The sequence below is a fragment of the Numenius arquata genome, chromosome Z (genome assembly GCF_964106895.1).
Source record: "Numenius arquata chromosome Z, bNumArq3.hap1.1, whole genome shotgun sequence".
In the NCBI taxonomy this organism is placed as follows: domain Eukaryota; kingdom Metazoa; phylum Chordata; class Aves; order Charadriiformes; family Scolopacidae; genus Numenius; species Numenius arquata.
The window spans coordinates 84,215,497-84,234,267 of NC_133616.1; the positions used below are offsets into that span (position 1 = coordinate 84,215,497).

At 39.5% G+C, this 18,771-nt stretch overlaps 1 protein-coding gene across 1 annotated transcript in view; it reads right to left on the reverse strand.

Moving 5' to 3' along the window:
• The window catches only part of MCTP1 (multiple C2 and transmembrane domain containing 1), a 284,874-nt gene that overhangs the window by 151,614 nt on the left and 114,489 nt on the right, over positions 1-18,771 (reverse strand). Inside the window, exons 3-5 of the mRNA XM_074166917.1 lie at positions 6,094-6,236; positions 3,227-3,306; positions 2,565-2,673 (exon numbers count right to left, since the gene is read on the reverse strand). Of these exons, the coding sequence (XP_074023018.1) occupies positions 2,565-2,673; positions 3,227-3,306; positions 6,094-6,236 (332 nt within the window). The remainder of the gene's footprint in view (positions 1-2,564; positions 2,674-3,226; positions 3,307-6,093; positions 6,237-18,771) is intronic.

Genomic DNA, 18,771 nt, shown 5'->3' on the forward strand with positions numbered 1-18,771 from the left:
CAAATTCTTCAGCTTGATGATTTAACCATTTTACACCATTTACATGTGACAGCACGTGCAAGCGATTTAGAGTTATCACTTGAACAAATTTAAACTTATTCAGAAGAAAATGTATTTTTGAAATGTAGACCATATAGCAATATCAAACCACCAGGATTTAAGAAAATGTACAGCTGAAGAGGCTGTTTCTACGTCTTCTACGCAGCAGTCATTAAAGCGCATTTAAAGGTGCTCACAGGTTTTTATCTGAACATTTTAACTATACTATTTGAATTATAGAAGAATTATAGAAGAATTCTCCCCAGTAGAAGGAAAGTGGTAATCATTCAAATCGCACACTAGACAGACTGGGAATGTAGGAGTTGCTTTTAATTACGACTTTATACGGTGCATATTTCCAGAGTGGACGTGAATTAGCTTCGATCCTCTAACGTAACACTTGAAAATTTATTGATCTCAAGCATATTAAATTCAATAAAAATTATCCTCATTATTACAAGACCTTTTTTAAAATAACCAGGGATGACAGTTTAATTGGAGCGATACATCTGGTAATATATCTACTCCTTCGAGAGTAAATAAAATCTGATAGATAAATAAATAAATAATTGTATGTGGTAACTGAATAAAAGATAATTGCGCCTTGAATTATTAAACCCCTAATACATTCATATACAGCAATTCAATATTAATTTTGTAGGTCATCTTCCCTGCATTGCGACACAATCTCTCCGATTTTACTGCAACTCTGTTAGAACCTCTCTGAGATCTGTATCTTGGGAAGATTGGTTTCTAAAATACAAATATAAAGCTACAGAATCTTAATCTGAATCTTGGGTGTTCTCAGAATGAAGTCCCATGTAACAGTTTGAATGGGAAGAAAAAATTGGTCACTTGAGCTAAATTAAAAGGATTAGCTTACTAAATAGAAAGCTAATAGTGAAATGCATAATAGCACAAATCCAATTCTTCCTCCCATTACAGCCAGCCAGTTGGATATGAAAAAAAAGTTGTTACCCACCAAGTCCATTACTTTTGATGTTGAGTTGCTAATTTACCGCGTAAATACTCATAATGAAAGACATGTTCTGCTCTAGTGTCTTAATTTATTTGATTTTCTCACGGGTAATTTTCTGGAGCGCTCGTTGTATTACAGCTGATAACACCGGGCAGCACAGTAGCTATCCTAAGAAAGGAAACTTTCCAAAAAAAGGAAACTAACGTGCTGTCCACATAACAGTTTCCCGCATAACAATACAGTATTTCTGTGCTGCTTGATTTAGGATTATGGCAGGAAAACAGCAAAGCCCCTTGGAAAAACGGGGCTATTACCAGCTGACTCAGAAATGCTGGTCTTACCCAAACACACACAAAAAAAAAAACAACCTGGTATGAAACACATTTTTCAATTGCAGTGATAAAGAATTTTGTGGGGCAAATTTGCAAGATAGTATTCTGAGTTCTCTAGACAAATGTATCACCTAAAAAAAGAAAAAAATACTCTGTTTAAATAAACTTCCTCCACATTACTACCAATTTCCATTATCTTGCTTAAGTTCTAACAGAACGTCATGAAGAAAACTAACAGATGAGAAACATATTGTCAAGATTCTACATCTCTGTCACACCAAATACCAAACACCTAGTTCCAGTAACTGACTTACCAGGGTATTTAGCAATAGTTAGGAGAAAAGTGGAAAAAGAACAGCATTACCATCCGCCACCATTCCTCAGGGATGCAACAGGACGATGGGTTGCACTGCACCATACAGAAACATATGTGCTCTTACAATAGCCGTAAAGTTGACCATATCCATGGAAAAGTTCATCAGATTAGGTTTTTTTTTTCCCTTGGCCTCTCTGAAGCCAAAGGAATCCACATTATTTTACAGCCTCTAAGCAAGATGTTGTAAATTTATTTCTGATTTCTGCCCTATTTGTAGTACCACTGCTCAAGTCAAAAGTCAGCTGACAAAAAGCTCATAAAATACATCCAACTAGAGACAGAATTTGGCCTAACTAGCAGGATCTATAAAACTGGAAACTACTTTCACTTACAACTAAGCAGCTCAGAGAACTACGACTGATGAAAGAATCAAAATAAACCTAGAAAACCATACAATTTTCTAATTGAAATCTGGTCATGAAATTTGAAATTATAAAAAAATACTTCATCACTAGATGCCAAAAAGCAGAAATAATACCTTTCTCTTCAAGTTTCTTTATTTTCAGTGTGGAATAGGATTCAAATGTTCGTATCTAGAGATGGCAGCGCTAGGTCCAAAATTCTTCACCGGTGTTCTACAGATATTTTTCCATATTAATCACCATTCACCTGCGACTGAGTTTATCTGAAACTGGTGAACATTCATGTTCCACCTGGGTCCCTCCATACTGTCTCAGGGAGGATCCAGGTCAGACGAAGTACACTGTACTACACCAGCGTTATTTTAAGAATCAGAAAAAAATCAAATTAATCTCAGAACATGCGATTTACTCTTGTGCTTTACGTCATCCAACCCTAGAACAGTCGCAAGAGTGATGACACATATTAAAATATTTACCGCTTCTCGCTGTTCTTCTCGAGGAGCCAACAGAACTGATAACAATATACTTCCCAGATCATGGTCAGGGTAGTGAGAATCCTTCAGACTCAAGGTAACATCTGTTTGCCTAGGAGACAAAAATATATGCGTTTATTTCAATTTCAGGCTCTCAGATAATGAAAATTCTGAATCATGAGAATTACAGGCATCTGCATTTCCATGAATCTACTTGAAAATGGTGTCATAAATTTACCCTATTTCTAATTCTAAGTATAGCAGTCAAAAACCCCATAAATAAATACTAAATACTGTTACTCTGTGTTAAGTACTTATACGTACTGAAGAACTGTAACATGAATGGATTAAAAAACAGGAAGAAAATAAGTTAAACAGTAGGTGGTAATGCTGTGAATGAAGATAACATAAAAACATGAGCGAAGTGGTTATAAAACTAACCTCTCCATAAACACTGTAGAAAATGTTGAGCATGATCAGTTAATACATTATTAACATTCATATTACAGTAATTCCCTAAACAGAAAGTGTTTTTCCTAGGTGAGTTTTATGTAGTTTAGGTTTATATAATTATTTTCCAGCATAATGTTCTATTTGCAATTCCACAAACACTATATCAGCACACAACCATTAAAAACTACTCCATAGGCCTGTTTGTGCCATACCTATTTAATTCCAATGAAGTGAGATCCAAAAATGCCGAACCAATAAAGTCATCTTGCAGTCCAAAGTCATAGTCAAAGACCTAAGATGCACAGGAGATAAATGCATTTTTCAGTACTGGAAATATATATTTTTTTTTTCATATTTTCTTGGTTTATGAATGGTTCGTGCAACTCCTTTTCCAGATTTAAGCCACACACTTCTCACTTGTCAAACCAGGGCTATCAGAAAGTAGTCTGAAACTTTCTGTCCACAAAATGTGTTTGAAACTGCTTATTTTAAAAGTCAGAACACATCACATACAGGCACAAGGGTATATTTCTACTACTAGATTGCGTATGTGAGCAATATCAATTTTATTAAAAAAAAAAAAAAAGTATTTTTATCAGCATAGGCATTAAAAGAAGGAAGACCAAAAGAATAACTAAGATTAAGCAGAATCATTGATTTCCTATACATTAATTGATACCTTTATCAGTTTTGCAAAATACAGGCAGGAGGGCAGGATACAGTTGTGAAAAGTGGGTTATTACAGCTCTTTCATCAGTATTAGAAATGATAAAATTGTAGGTTTTGAAGGTTGTATAAGTTTCTAGGCTTTAGAAATACTATAATCTAAGATGAAAACTTAATGGATATGTGTAAGGAAAGAGTGACATTTATCACTCTACTATAAGGACCCTGCCTGCAAACTTGCTACCTAAAAGAGAGAGCATCTGGACGACATCCAGGCAGGAATCTGTGGCCAGTGCATGGAACAGTATCAATGACTTGAGATGGATTATGCCTTCCCAAGTCAGAAGGAAGAATAACAAATAAACTGGGGACGGCTTCTGGAGGGAAAAAAACAAAAAAGGTGGATGGCAACACAGAAAAGGTTTGGCAAAAAATTAATTACAAAAACAAAAAATGGGAAAATGTCAATTATCAAAATCAAATTTTCTAGGTAAGTTAAATTTTCCTGGCAAATATCATCATAAGAATTTCTGAGGACTAGAATATAGTCCCACCAGAGAAAGACTTGTGAACAACCACTAATGTCAACATTTAACTCAGATGGGACAAGTCTAGGTTCGAGGTCTTCGATTTTGGTAAAAACACTTCAACTGTTATATTACAGAACTCTTTCCCAGGAGGCAGCTAAAGCTGTTCATCTTCTACAAACACCTTAATATGGACCAAGCTGAGAAATCCCAAAGCTGCTCAGGAATCAAGGGTCTGAACGCAGAATTTGAGCACCAGTCTCTCCCTGCATTGATCTACCCAAGTGGGTACCCTCATATTTTCTCTGTCTAATACTCATTCTAAAGGGGAAAGAAAACAAATGGTGAAAATGCAGCTCATGTTGCAAAATAGAATTGTTTTCTCCCCCTGCAAATTACCAAGATGAAAACCTCAGACAAATATTTTCATCTGACTTAGTACAACTCAATCACGCCTTAGAACATCTGGACAAGCTACAAAAACTGAAATATTTCACACGGTGTGCTCAGAGTACAAATATGGGTAGACATTATACCACTTCACACACTCTTCTTGGAAAAAAAAAATAAAAATAAAATACAGACACTTATTCCCTTGTGACCCTACTGCAGGGTTGGTATTTGGCATGAATGAATCAAAACAGGTAGCTGTGTTGCAAGTGTCCTTCTTTGAACTTGCCTCCCTCTTCACCGCGCTGGGCCCGTGTTCATTCCCTACGAGTCACTGAGCTTAATAAGGGCAGGAAAATGCCAACTAAGAATTACAATTAAACTTATGCTTTCTAATAATGATGTACTTTATCTGAACAGAATACATGAAAGATAGTAGAGACTGATACTCAGGGGCTGTTTAGGTGGCATTCGTCTACTAAAGAAAAAAATCAACAATTTCATATTTCAGTTGAAATTTTTGTCATGTATTTGAGATTCAGACTGATACTGATCTGAAGCATGGTATCATTTCAGATCAATTAAAAGGATTACTCAGGTAAGACTTAAGTTTCCAATCTCTCTCAGACTATTTTTGACCTACGTACGTTCTAATCAGAACCCTGAGACTGCAGTTTTTCCAATAACATTTTTAGAACTTAATTTTTATCTACTTTGTTTTACACAGTTAAGGATAACTTTTGAATATAGATGACCATAAACTATTTGGGCCAGAAAAGTACCTTTCCATTCTATGACTACGAAACAATAATCACAGCTTTTCTAGCTTCCATTCCAATATGGATAGCTAATAATTACGAGTGGCATTGCTGCTAATTACTCTGGGCACTGCTGGCCTCTCTTTGATTTAAACTCAAGCTATTTGTGATTTTGGAATAAGTGATGCCTCTATTATGACAAAACCATCCTCACTTGTGATATACTAAGCAGAGTTACAAGCTAAATTAAAAAACAGTATAAAACATTATGAAACTTATAAGCAAACCCTCTGTGTTCAAGTAGAAAAAAATCAAAACCTAGCAGAATTGGGTACACGTCTTGATAAATTCTCAAATTAGCCTCAGCAAAAAGTTATTTTTCATGAGATAGATTATGCTTCATATCAGAATTACACAATGACATTTGCATAAATAAAAGGGATGTCATCATCATGCCATCAACATAACTTACTTTCTCTGTCCTTCTCCTAAGATCACACTTAAGAAATATAGAACAATTATGGCCTGAAATAAACAAAAAAATCTGTATTTATCTGTTTTTTTGTGGGGGCAAATTTTGATGTCATCATTGCACAGATGTAATTTAAATAATTTCCACCTCTAGATAGTCTTGAGTAATGCACTACTGCACAATAAATTTTCCAGCGTACAAAATATAAATTCTTTCAATAACTCTTCTGTTGTAATTTCACAGAATTAAGTAAGACAGTGTCTCACCTTTATATACAGTGGTTCTCTTGTGTTATCTATAATAATGGAAGCTTTTTCTTCCCACACAGGATTGAGGTTCTTGTGTATTGTCTTACTTCTAAATACTTCTTTTCCTCCAAGTTTGAACTTGACATAGGGATCACTGGTTCCTGTTAATGATACATATATACTGTTAATTATCTCCTTTTAATACAGTAAGAGAATGGAGACTGAATTACATTAAATAGATCTAAGTGTAATTTCTACTGATAGTTAAATTAAAAACAGCAGCTGAGGAAATAATTTTTTATTGGCACAATTTATTATTTTCCGCAGTGTTTGTTAGTCGGTAACTCACCGTGTTAACATCAAATGGGCGCTTGCATCACTTCCTATCGTTTGCAATCCATACTGAAAGCCATACACAAAATACTGGCTACTGAAGTGTAGTTTTCAGTTAACAGAATTAGGTCCTTGTTAGGACCAGGATTTTGACTTAATGCAATCACAAAAATTAGATTATAAAGTTAAAATTGTTTCTGTAAAATATTAATCTAATTATCTAATGCCTTTGAAAAGGCACAGGCTCCACTGACACCACTACTGTAATGCTTCACAGAATCACAGAGTGATATGGGGTTGGAAGGGACCTCTGGAGACCACCCAGGCCAACCCCCTGCCAGAGCAGGTCCAGCCAGAGCAGGTCCCACAGGAACGTGTCCAGGTGGGTTTGAATGTCTCCAGAGAAGGAGACTCCACCACCTCTCTGGGCAGCCTCTGCCAGGGCTCTGCCGCCCCCACAGGAAAGAAGCTCCTCCTCATGTTGAGATGGAATTTCCCGTGTTCTAGTCTGTGGCTGTTGCCTCTTGTCCTGTCCCTGGGCACCACTGAAAAAAGACTGGCCCCATCCTCCTGACACCCACCCTTTAGTTATTTATAGGCGTTGATCAGATCCCCCCTCAGTCTTATCTTCTCCAGACTAAAAAGACCCAAGTCCCTCAGCCTCTCCTCGTAACAGAGATCTTCTAGTCCTCTCATCATCCTCATAGCCTCCACTAGACTCTCTCCAGCAGTTCCCTATCCTTCTGGAACTGGGGAGCCCAGAACTGGACCCAGTGCTCCAGATGTGGCCTCCCCAGGGCACAGCAGAGGGGGAGGATGACCTCCCTCCACCTGCTGGTCACACTCTTCTTGATGCACCCCAGGAGACCATTGGCCTTCTTGGTCACAAGGGCACATTGCTGGCTCATGGGCATCCTGTTGTCCACCAGGACTCCCAAGTCTTTCATTGAGTTTACGGTGTCCAGGCTTTGCTCTTCCACGAAGACATGCTTCCTACAATGCTCACAGTGAAGAAATCAACTCTAAGGTCAGTCCCCAAAGTTCAGGTCCTTCCTGCAGTGATCACCTCCCTGCAGGAGAGCACAGGTCTAAGCCCCTGATACAAGTGAATAATGATTAACAATGACCACAAAGACAGCCCTGAAGGAAACTGAAAAGAGAAATGTTAAATCACGGTACGAACGAAAAATGGATAGGATGTGGGTGTAGAAGTGTCAGAAGGAACAACTGGTGGAAGGAGGACCCTTGGGGTGGCATGTGCTGGGGACATAGAGATTAGCAGCCACCCAGGAGCACATCTGTGTCCTCTTCTCAAGACACCCACACGAGGAGACAAAGGACAGTACGCAAAAACCTGATGTAGCACACACAGGCATGACAAGACTGAGAGATAAATCACTGCCAGCTCCCAGAACGGCACATCCAAAACCACCACAGAGACGGTCACCCCACTAGAGGAAGCCCCAGGGACATGAGGAGGACCTGTCCGTTGCTGTCCTTCCCCTCCCCACCACCCAAGACCCAGATAACATGTCTGTGCTGGTGAACGTGAGCAAGTGGGCCTGAGAGTGTGAAAGAAAATGACCACAATCACTTTTGGTTTAAAATAAAACCACTTTTCCCAACCACAAGGTTTCACACCGCTCTGTGGTGGTACTTCCCACAATCTGACCCCAACTCCCAGCGCGTTGACTTGAGATGACGTTGTGGGAAAGAGAGTGAACCTGGTGGAAGGAGAGGGGCAAAAGCCTCTTCCAGCTGTGCCGTTCTCAGCTGGGTGGGCACTGGGGCAGCAGCTACAAGACACAGAAGTTGTGCCCACCACAGTCCTCGCGAAACCACCGCCTCCCTGGTGGGCTGAAGAAAGACTACTCGTCTTTTCCTGCATATTTTGATTACAAAAATACAGCTAAGTCTTTAAACAAAAGAAAAAAGCTAGACAGAAAATTCAAACTAATACCTTCCCTAAAACATCAGTTGGTAAGATTTCGTTGTTATGTAAGGAAAATTCATTTTAATGAGAAATATTGGATGGGACTCACATTTCTATTTCTCCCTCAACTACTTCTGAGCCTTAATAATATCAGTCTGACTGGTCCATGACTATCTTAAAAAACACAATAATTCTAGCACAAATAGTATCTTTAAAAGCAACAGCAAAATTGTAAGACAAACTTTTTTTTTTTTTTTAAACTTTTAATGCTTTTCACAAGCCTGGCATATTCTAGAGGTTTGTGTTTACACCCATTGGGCAATGCTTTTGTTAAAACGGCAACAAACTCTTCTAAACATAAAGGCGACCGGAGCTCCTTGCACTATTCCATGAAACCACAAGATGTCAGTACTCTTTACCCAAAATTATACATCCCTTTCGAAAAACTGTAGTGGTTGAAATCTGTGTTCTCACGTGTGGCAGGGTGACGGTCATTCCCTTCTGAAATTACTGGGGCAGGATTTCAGTGGCGTAAAAATGTTTAGTGCAGCACAATTAACTCGTCCCCTGGTTATTCAAGTAGTGGTGATGCTTTTTGGGGCAAAGATCAGTCATCTGAATTCATTCTGTGAAATCTGAAGAATACTCTGAGCACAGACCCCAACAAATCAACAACAGAAACACAAGCCATAACTCCCCTGGAATCCATAATTCTCCCACTGATTTTCCTCCCGGTTGCCATGAAGCCCAGATACTGGCCTTTAAGCACCATCTTTTGCTGTGCAAACTTCACAAATCTCAAAAACTCTGGAAATGTGAAGTCGATGCAAAACACTGTTGTGAGATACGTACCCAGTGAATGGTTTAGCACCTAGACATCAGATAATTTAATATTAATGCATTTTTATGTGTAAATTCAGTAGCAGGGCGGTGAAATGCTAGTTCCACTTACAATACATCACAAAACCTCGGGGTTTGTATCTCTGTGCTATGAAAGCTGAGAACCACCAAGTTTGCTTTGACACATCTCTGCTTTAAAGCTGAGAACTCATTAGGTCCACTTAGTTGAAAGCTCCACACATTTCACGGACTTTTTCCATTCCTTGAAGAGAAACCATCAAATTTTTTAAAGTATATGTATAAAGAAAGGCAAGATTAAAAAAAGATGAATCTGCTCAGCAATGCAATCGTTCAGCAACGCCTTCACCCAATGGGAGGGCAAAAGGAGGAGCACAAGAGGGACCAAAACATGATCCTCGCTCAGTTCCTGAACCGCGTCAAGCCACCTCCACTGCCACTCTGTGTCGCAGGGTCCCAATTTTAATATACAATTTCAATTCAATTAACAACCATTTTCACACAGGTCATACCATTTTAATATATTAATTGTGCATTCATATTAATATTAAACTATTAATAACACATCAAGGATACTTCAATATATATTTAAATATATTATGACATACTATACTAATATGTAATTTTAATCAACATCAATAATTCAATTCACATATTTCTGCTCTTTCAATGGGAAAAATAAATTCAGTTTACTTGGGACCTTATTGTTAACAGTGATTACAAGTTCATGACACAAAACCTGAAAAAATCAGATGCCTCAGGGTGAGCCTGCAAAAACCTGATATCCATCACTGATATTTGAGTCTCAAGACCTTTTACTGGTTTCCCACTTACTAAAACAATCAAATGAACCTGACACACTAATTGTACAAACATTCGTCTGATCTGTAGCAGCTGAGAACATCCTCATGAGCCGTCACTCACAGCTCTAAAAATCCCCAAATTGTGAGACACTGCTCTCTTGCTGAAGCACCAAGTGTAAAGGTAATAATACAAACTCCTGGCACAGGGTGGCAGCCTCTCTTTTCCTGGGAAACGTTGGGAAACAGACACTGAAAGATGCTGACGAAGTCCAGGAGAGAAACTCTCCACCATCGCTGCCACCGGCCCCGAGAATGGACCTGTCCTCCCAGCACGGGGATCTCTGGGCAGACACCTCTGAGAATGGATTCTGCTTTGCAAGTTTAGAACATCGATTAGATCTCGTAAGCAGACAGAAAAGAAGATTAAAAAATATTTTGTTGGAGAAATAGTCAAGATGTGTGTTCAAAGGAATGCTTCTCGGGAAGGAACCGGAGATGCGTGATAGAGTGGAAATACAGCAAAGGCACATCTGGCCAGAAAAAATGGTGAATAATTGGTCTGTAACTTATTGGTCTGTATTAATTGGTCTGCAACTTCTTTCCAATACAATGGGAATTGTATTGGATAGGAAGAAGATGCATTCCCAATAAATTGTATACATTTACTTAATTGGTTCCTGAGGCTTCACAACAGACTTTTCAAAGTGATTAGAGAACTTGTTGAACAGACTTCTTTCCTTAATGAAATCCTACTTAATATAATGAGATGAACTGCTAACCGAACAAAATTTAACAGTGAACACAGGGGTGAATGCAACCCTGAGACCAAGTAATGAGCTTGAGTCTGCCCCCCTGCTCCCCCACAACTGGAGCCAATGAGACAGGGAGAACAAGGCAAAACTCTCCATATTTTTTGCAGCATGAACGAAGTGAAACCACCAGCATGTCTGAAGAACTCAGCTGAAGATCTAACTGTAGCATTCGGTAACCAGACGCTGAAATCCTTAAGGCAAATTTCAAAATCTTACACTAAAAAGAGAGAACACAGGCTATAAAAAATCCCAATATAATATAGACAAACAATACTGAAAACCCGCGCTTTCAGCTGTCGCTTCAGGTAGAGATGTTTTTATACTTCATATAACAAGAAGAAAAAAATTACAGTTTAGAAAAATGGTAACTTAGCAAGTACATTTATTACACAAACTAATTAACTGATTTAATTAAAATTGTCTAACTACAGCATGATTAAATGCATTCATTTTTCCACTACTGCTGTTCACTCTCAGTTTAACTTCTGGAACGGAACAGAAAGCCATACGCAAGCCCATTCTGAAAAACAGGAGTCACTGTGCCGTAAAACCTTTTGCACAGTTGAGATGCTCATGGCTGTGCAATTCAAACTGAAGCTTCAATCTTTTAAAAAAGTTAAAAAACTAACTTTCCCCTGTTGAGAAAAATATTTCAGAAAGGAAAACGGAGCAAAAGAGAGAAACCATCTTCTCCTCTCCTGATGGCTTTAGACATACGGAAAAAAGCAAACCAACCCATTCATTAGGGTCTCTCCTGTAGGTTGTTATCACTGCTGCAAAGTGGAACACACAGACACAGGATATTTTGATTTTTTTTACCTACGGAGGTACTAAGGCTAAGCAGTAACCTTACAAAGGTTGCAGCCTGTCCAGTTCTTCATGTAAATCATGAGTCTCCTTCGGATTCACCATACACAGACAATAAATAACAGACTTAGATCAATTTCAGCCCAGTGGCTTGAAAAAACAGAAGCTTCAAATAGTATTAACTGGAAATCACAGTCATTAAATAGGATTCGCTTCTGTACAGGACACAGGAGGAATACCGCAGGAATCAGCACAATCTAAAAATCAGTAAGCACCCAAAAACCAGAGGTGAACAGAATTTTTTATCACCCCAAGGAATCAGGCAACACACGCATTTCCAGAAATAAAAATACGGCAAAAGTGTGTTCTTAATTATTTTCATGCTTAGAACTATGACTAAACTTCTGTCATGGCTTTTTTATTATTCCCCCATTTTATTTTCAATCTTGGAATAGCTTCATTTGATCTACAATTATTTGAGAACAAAGCAAGCCCCTAGTGATGTGCAGAGATGTGCCATAACTCTGATGTCATAATTCCTGAGAAGCTTAATTATTTATACAAACATTTGTTCTGGATTCATCGCCTGAAGAGCTCTCTCACTGACATCCAGCTCCTTCCCCTTCTCTCTGACTCCAGCCACGCTTGTTCCCCTCTTAGTAAAGTTTCTCCGTCTCCAGTGGTTTTCTGAGTTACAACCGAAGTAGAAGAAAAAATGGGAGAAGAGCTCTCAAGTACGTGTCAGCTGAGTACATCAAGCAAAACACCTATCGGTTCATAGCATTTTACATATTTTGTATTTCCAAACTGCAGTACGAAGCATCTCAGAAAAAGAAATGTCGAGAAACATGTCTGCTCTGTCCCATCTTTTATTCTGAAAAGTAGGGAAAATACCTAGTACAAGTTACTTTATATTAATTTCACAAGTAGAAATAGTAATTATTTGTCTTGCACAAGAGCTGCCGAGACAGTCTCCTCATTGGTCTTTAGCAACCCCTTAAACACCACAACAACGACACCAAAAACTACAGCTTTTCCATCAATACTACTACTCTCTGTCCTTCTACCCACCTAGCAAAGAATTACCCACCCAGTTCACCTAAAAAGGACACTCATTATATTAAATTATACAAAGCACTTCTGGAAAACTAATATCCTACAAATGGAGATGCCAATTACAAATCCACAGTGATCACAGGGATGCTGCAGGATGCAGAGTTCTTCTACTCAAAAGTCAACAGGGAGTAGAGAATTTTAATTATTCAGTGCCCATTAAAAAAATATTGGTTATAACAATCACAGCTTTTTCTCTTTCTTTTGAAAGACTAATTCCTGCACAAAAAAAAAGGCAGCTTTAGTACTACATTTCAGTGTTGACCATGCTAAGTATCTTTACTTAATTTAGTAAATACTAATTTAAGCAAATACTAATTATGCTTGTAAAGTAGCGAGAATGAAGAAAACATACTGACACAACAGAACAGACAAAAAACAAATGTGCAATGGTCATCCCAATTTCAGGAAAACATTTATATTTCATTTTAAGCATGGCTGATGTCAGATTAATTTAAACAGGAAATATTTTCCTTGCCGCTCAAATTATTATTCTAGTTAATATACTTTAATACAAACAGAATTGCATCCCTTAATCAAAGGTAACAGTTTGCTCTGCCCCTAAAACCTCAGGACTGAAATTATAAACTTCCTGAAATTGTTTCAAATCTTACTGAAATTGTTTAAAGCGTGGCTTTTTTTTTTTAAGACAGCCAGCTTTTGCAAAATCAGAGGTTTCACCTCTTCTGGAACAGAGAGCTCTGATTTGCTCTGTCTAAAAAAGCACAGCTCACTGTTGGTCTTACACATTATATCTTCCAGTTTTATAGAAATAATCTTTTTGATATATAAGAAATAATCTTTTTGATATATACTTGCAACTGACAAACATGTGAGTTGCCCTTGTAACAACGCAGTCAATGGTCTTTCTCTGCAGTAAAATGTGCGAGTTTTCCCCCATTCCCCAGGGATAATGATTTACTACAAGTTAAAGGCAAACTGAAATAAAAGCTTAATCTTAAAATGGGGGGGGAGCAAGCTAGGTAAAGCAAAAATAGAAGTGTTAGCAGCCTGCATATGTTTGGCATAACAAAAAAAGGCAAAATGTATATTTAACACCTTGGTGGAAACCGATTCTCGTTGGATATGCAATGCCAGTTTAAGGTCACATGAAGGGAAACCTACACTGTGAAGAAACATCCACAAATACATACTACGTGAATCTTGCCTTAAAATAGTGTTTTAATATACTAGCTAGAAAACCTCCATGTTGGTATTTCCTTATTAGCATATAGTCACGTGAAAAAAAAGGACATAGTAGAATTATGCTAATAAAGCAGGACTTTCTATTGTCTTTTAACAAGCAGACACAAAGGTGTTTGGTGCCTTTCAATGACCTTGAATTACAGACCAGATTCCTCCATCTGAACCATCAGAGGAGGATGGTCTGGAAGTCCCAAGCCAAGCTGCCCCTACGATGCTCTGTCAATTCACCTGCAGGACCAGATAAAGTCCTCACAGGGATCTGGGCTACTGGAGCAGCAGAGACCACTGAAGTCCTACATTGTCAACCCTAGCCAACAGGTCACCTGGTAAGAGGAATCTCTCTTCAATCTCAGCATGAATTCCCACTGCAACAGCCTACTCGGGAAAATCACTCAACTTTTGAGACAGATATTTGCATTTTCACAGGCTGAGAGAGTTGGGGGTTCAGCCTGGAGAAGAGAAGGCTCCGGGGAGACCTCATAGCAGCCTTCCAATACCTAAAGGGGCTCCAGGAAAGCTGGGGAGGGACTCTGGATGAGGGAGGGGAGCCATAGGAGGAGGGGGAAGGGTTTGACACTGAAAGAGGGGAGATGGAGATGAGATGTGGGGAAGAACTTCTTTGCTGTGAGGGTGGTGAGAGCCTGGCCCAGGTTGCCCTGAGAAGCTGTGGCTGCCCCATCCCTGGAGGGGTTCAAGGCCAGGTTGGAGGGGGCTTGGAGCAACCTGCTCTGGTGGGAGGTGTCCCTGCCCAGGGCAGGGGGTGGCACTGGGGGGGGATCTTTAAGATCCCTTGTCACCCAAACCATTCTATGATTCTGTGATTTGCCATAGCAGCACAGTATGTAAACTATACCATTTAACCAACGTACTGTGAATCTATGCATTACAGCCTCTAGGTGACTTAACAACTTCCTAAAATTTCTTTTTCTACCGTACTTTAGCGCTGCCAAAGTCCTCTTGCTTTATCTCCATTAATTTATAGCTAGAGGAATAAGATGATTTAATCAGGGAGATGTTTAAAGAGTTAATCGGTGAACACCTATGTTCATACAGTGACCCAGAGACGTACCCAGGAACACACGTGCTTTTTCCCCTCCTATGAATATTTATATCTTCTTTGAGGAGAAAAGCTATTAAATAGGAATGAAAGCTTAGCCTCTACAAACACGAGCCATAAACACGTACATTTTGTAATCTGCAGTGTTAGCACTAATGCTCTACATGTCTAGCAAAGGAAAAATCCATTTATCAACACAATACATTGCCATGTGAACTTAAAGTGAATGATAAACACGTTCCTACAACACTTGAAGAATAAAAAACACGGCAGTGAAACTGAAGGGAAGGGGAATAATTTGAGATTCCTGATTAAATAACTATTTGCTGAATAAGCAATTCCCTGGTGCATTTATCATGGAAGAGAAAAAGAAGAAACCAGTATCCTCAGTACTGGTATTAAACTAGAAATAGCCATTTCTAAGTGATGGTAAAAACCCACATCAGGTAGGAATAAAGTGATGGGGTTTTTCTACCATCACTTAGAAATGTGTGATGGTAAAAAGGCTATGGCCAAAAAAAAAAAAAAAGATCCCTAATGTTATAACTAGAACTTTTTGTTAGTCTCGCTGCAAACAAATTTTGATTATTGCTACCCTTTTTGGAACTAATAAAAATGCCGTCACTGAATTTCACTGAATTTTTAGAGTTGGAAGGGACCATAGAGATCATCTAGTCCAACTGCCCTGCCGAAGAAGGATTGCCCAGAGCATGTCAGAGCATGTTACTCAGGACTGCATCCAAGCGGGTCTTGAAGATCTCCAGAGAAGGGGACTCCACACCCTCCCTGGGCAGCCTGTCACATCGAGAGTTTTCTAGTTTGGGAGAAAAAAGTTCCCAACGATGACAATTTACAAGGTAGAACGTGACCAAGTACAAAGCCGCATCATGGGTGCTTTTGTTGGTCAATCAGCCAGCAATGAGTGTGACTCCCACTTCAATAAGCCCCAAGGGACTGGAGTAAAGGTAACACAACAGGAACCCCCCCCGTCATGTTCCATAGGTATATCCTGCTGCCCCTACTGCACCAGCAGGAAACTTTTTGGCCTTCAGCAGGAGTTTGGGCTTGTCTGTAAGAGATTGCCCTCACTTAAACCCAGCTCTTCTGTCCTTCTCAATCTCATGTAGCTCCCGCCAAAGCCTCCATGAGATGCTACTGCCATGAAAACTGGGCTCTTCTGGGGTGAAACGATGTTCCTAACCCTTCCCCATCTGCCTGTGTCCTTCATGTATGTTCAGATCAAGATCAGCTGGGGATGGATTGTGCCCATGATACTTGTCTCATTCATCCTTCTGCAATACATAATTCCAAAAATTCCCATTTTTGCCTTTAATTACAACAGTATTCGCTAAGTAATCAGCTAAGACCAGAGAGGCTCTGTTCTTAACACTGCTCTTAATTTTTCTGTATTGATGCGCAAATCCAAAAGCATCCTCTACCACTAATTAACAAGAGTGGCAACAATGTGATCACAGCATGTCATCTAATAGTACACCGTCAGAAAAGTTTTACAAACAAATTTGAACATCGATTTTATTCTATCTCTTACTGCATGAATCAGCTGAATGGTCACACAAGACCAACGATGCCTTAAAACATGGAAAAAAATCCCTGACTTCATACCCTGGAGAAAGCATTTTCAGAGAGCTGGACTCCACCAAATTTCAAGTTATATCATACTTGTAAGTTATAGCATCTCAAGGTACGCCACATCACTTCTTACTGACAGTTTATGTTACGCGGTGCATGAGTACTTCAGGTTTCACTAGAACTCCCTCTTGTTTTTCTAAATTGATCTCTAATCAAAATACAAAAATATGTCCCAAAGATCATCTCTAAACAGCTATTTACGAGTGCTTCCGAGAGAGTTTCTCTAGTTTCTGCTTTCACCCACTCTCTCAGAAGGCTGCCATGCAGTTTCCTCAGATGGGTCCTTCCTCTTGGGATGGAGAAACGAGGAAAAAAAACAAAAGGCCAGAGTGTGTTAAAAGAAACACAACAGGCCAGATGCTTATCAAATTATAAGGGAGAATAGGAGATCATTTGCATTGGGTGCAAATGATGGGGTGACTTTTTTTCAGCTCCCCATACAAAGGGGAGAAGCTGTTCCCTCTGAAGGTTTCAAAGGGACAGTTGGGTACCACCACCAAGTGAGGACTTCCTAGAGTGAGTAGGAATTCCTGGCTATGACAGAAACAGAGAGCCACAGTGGACAAAAAATGCTGCATGCAGACCTGTTGTCAACTGTTCCCGGATGGATTAGATTGGATATTAGGAACAATTTTTTCATGGAAAGGGTTATCAAGCATTGGAAGAGGCTGCCTGGGGAAGTGGTGGAGTCACCATCCCTGAAGGTATTTCAAAGCCGGGCAGATGTGGTGCTGAGGGACATGCGTTAGTGGTGGTTTGGGCAGTGTTGGGTTAATGGTTGGACTTGATGATCTGAAAGGTCCCTTCCAACCAAAACGGTTCTATGATACTATGGAGAGGTGGAGGCATGGTGAGGGACCTGGCAGTGAGATCAAACTGGGAGCAGAAGGAACCAAAGCAACAGATTGAGCCCGTCCTCCAGTGGACTTTGGTACCTTCTGCAAAGGGACTTGCTCGGCCGGACAAAGCTGCTGTAGAACGTTAGAAGAGTGGGCAATCCTGTTCCTCGCTACCGCTCCCTGCTCTGTCCTCCTCCCTTTCCTGCATCGCAAATGAGAACTGTTCCCCATCACCACCAGGTACGAGTCACTGCCGTCAGGACCCCATCCGAGATATGGCCACCTTCTTGGTGGCAGCCAGAGCTGCCATGCGTCAGGAGGCCAGGCTGGAAGGGGAAGAGGGAGCTCTTCTTCCTCTGCTGCCACCCCCGTGTCCGTCGCAGCAAGGCTCACACAGAGCAGAGAGGAAACAGAGAAGTATTTTTCCCAGCCTACATTTCACATGGGACAACGCTGATCTGCACCTTGTAGCAATGAGAATTAAATCCATAATTCTCTTCAACCAAAGCTAACCTCTTTGCAGAAAAAAAAAAAAAAAAAAAAAAAAAGAGATAAAACTCCCAAACCTTAGGCACCTTTACCCAAATACAGACAAAAAGCACTGCCTACCTAATGGGGCGTACCTTTAAATAAAACATGCTCCAAATGTTTTTACACACTGTGAATGCTGGCACACTTATCTACATATATTTGCATGAATCCCAGGGTAGCAAGCATGCCAAGCTGCCGTTTCTTGTTTCAGCACCTCATCCTCACTACCTCCAAAATAAGGGAACTGAGTGTTTAAAAATTTGTTCTTCCAGACCTGCACAGCCCCAGGAGTTCTTAAAAATTACTAAGTGTATTTTTGACTCAGATAGAACTTAATATAACCTTTCTGAAACACCTTCATATAAGATAACATTCTTGCCTATTCTGATTTGAACTAAATATAAACCCTTTGATTTGCATCCAAAACCTAATGAAATCTGATTTCCTCTGTATTAAAAAGCATTCAAATTCCACACTAATTAATATATTAAAATAAAAATATAATTGTAGAGCTACTTGGATGAATGCTTGCAATTAGTGGCATGAAAATAGTGATCCAAAAGGCCCTTTAAAAATAATTTGGCATCTGGCTACCTGCTACAGCACAAATAGCGTTTCTCTTGGTTATCACCTTGTGATTATTTGCCACATTTGGAAGATGGTGTGAGAACTATTGATTTATGCCAATAATCTTCTCCATCTTACCTTTTCAGGAAACAGAGCAGGGGCATGTTCCTACCAGTCTCAACTGTGT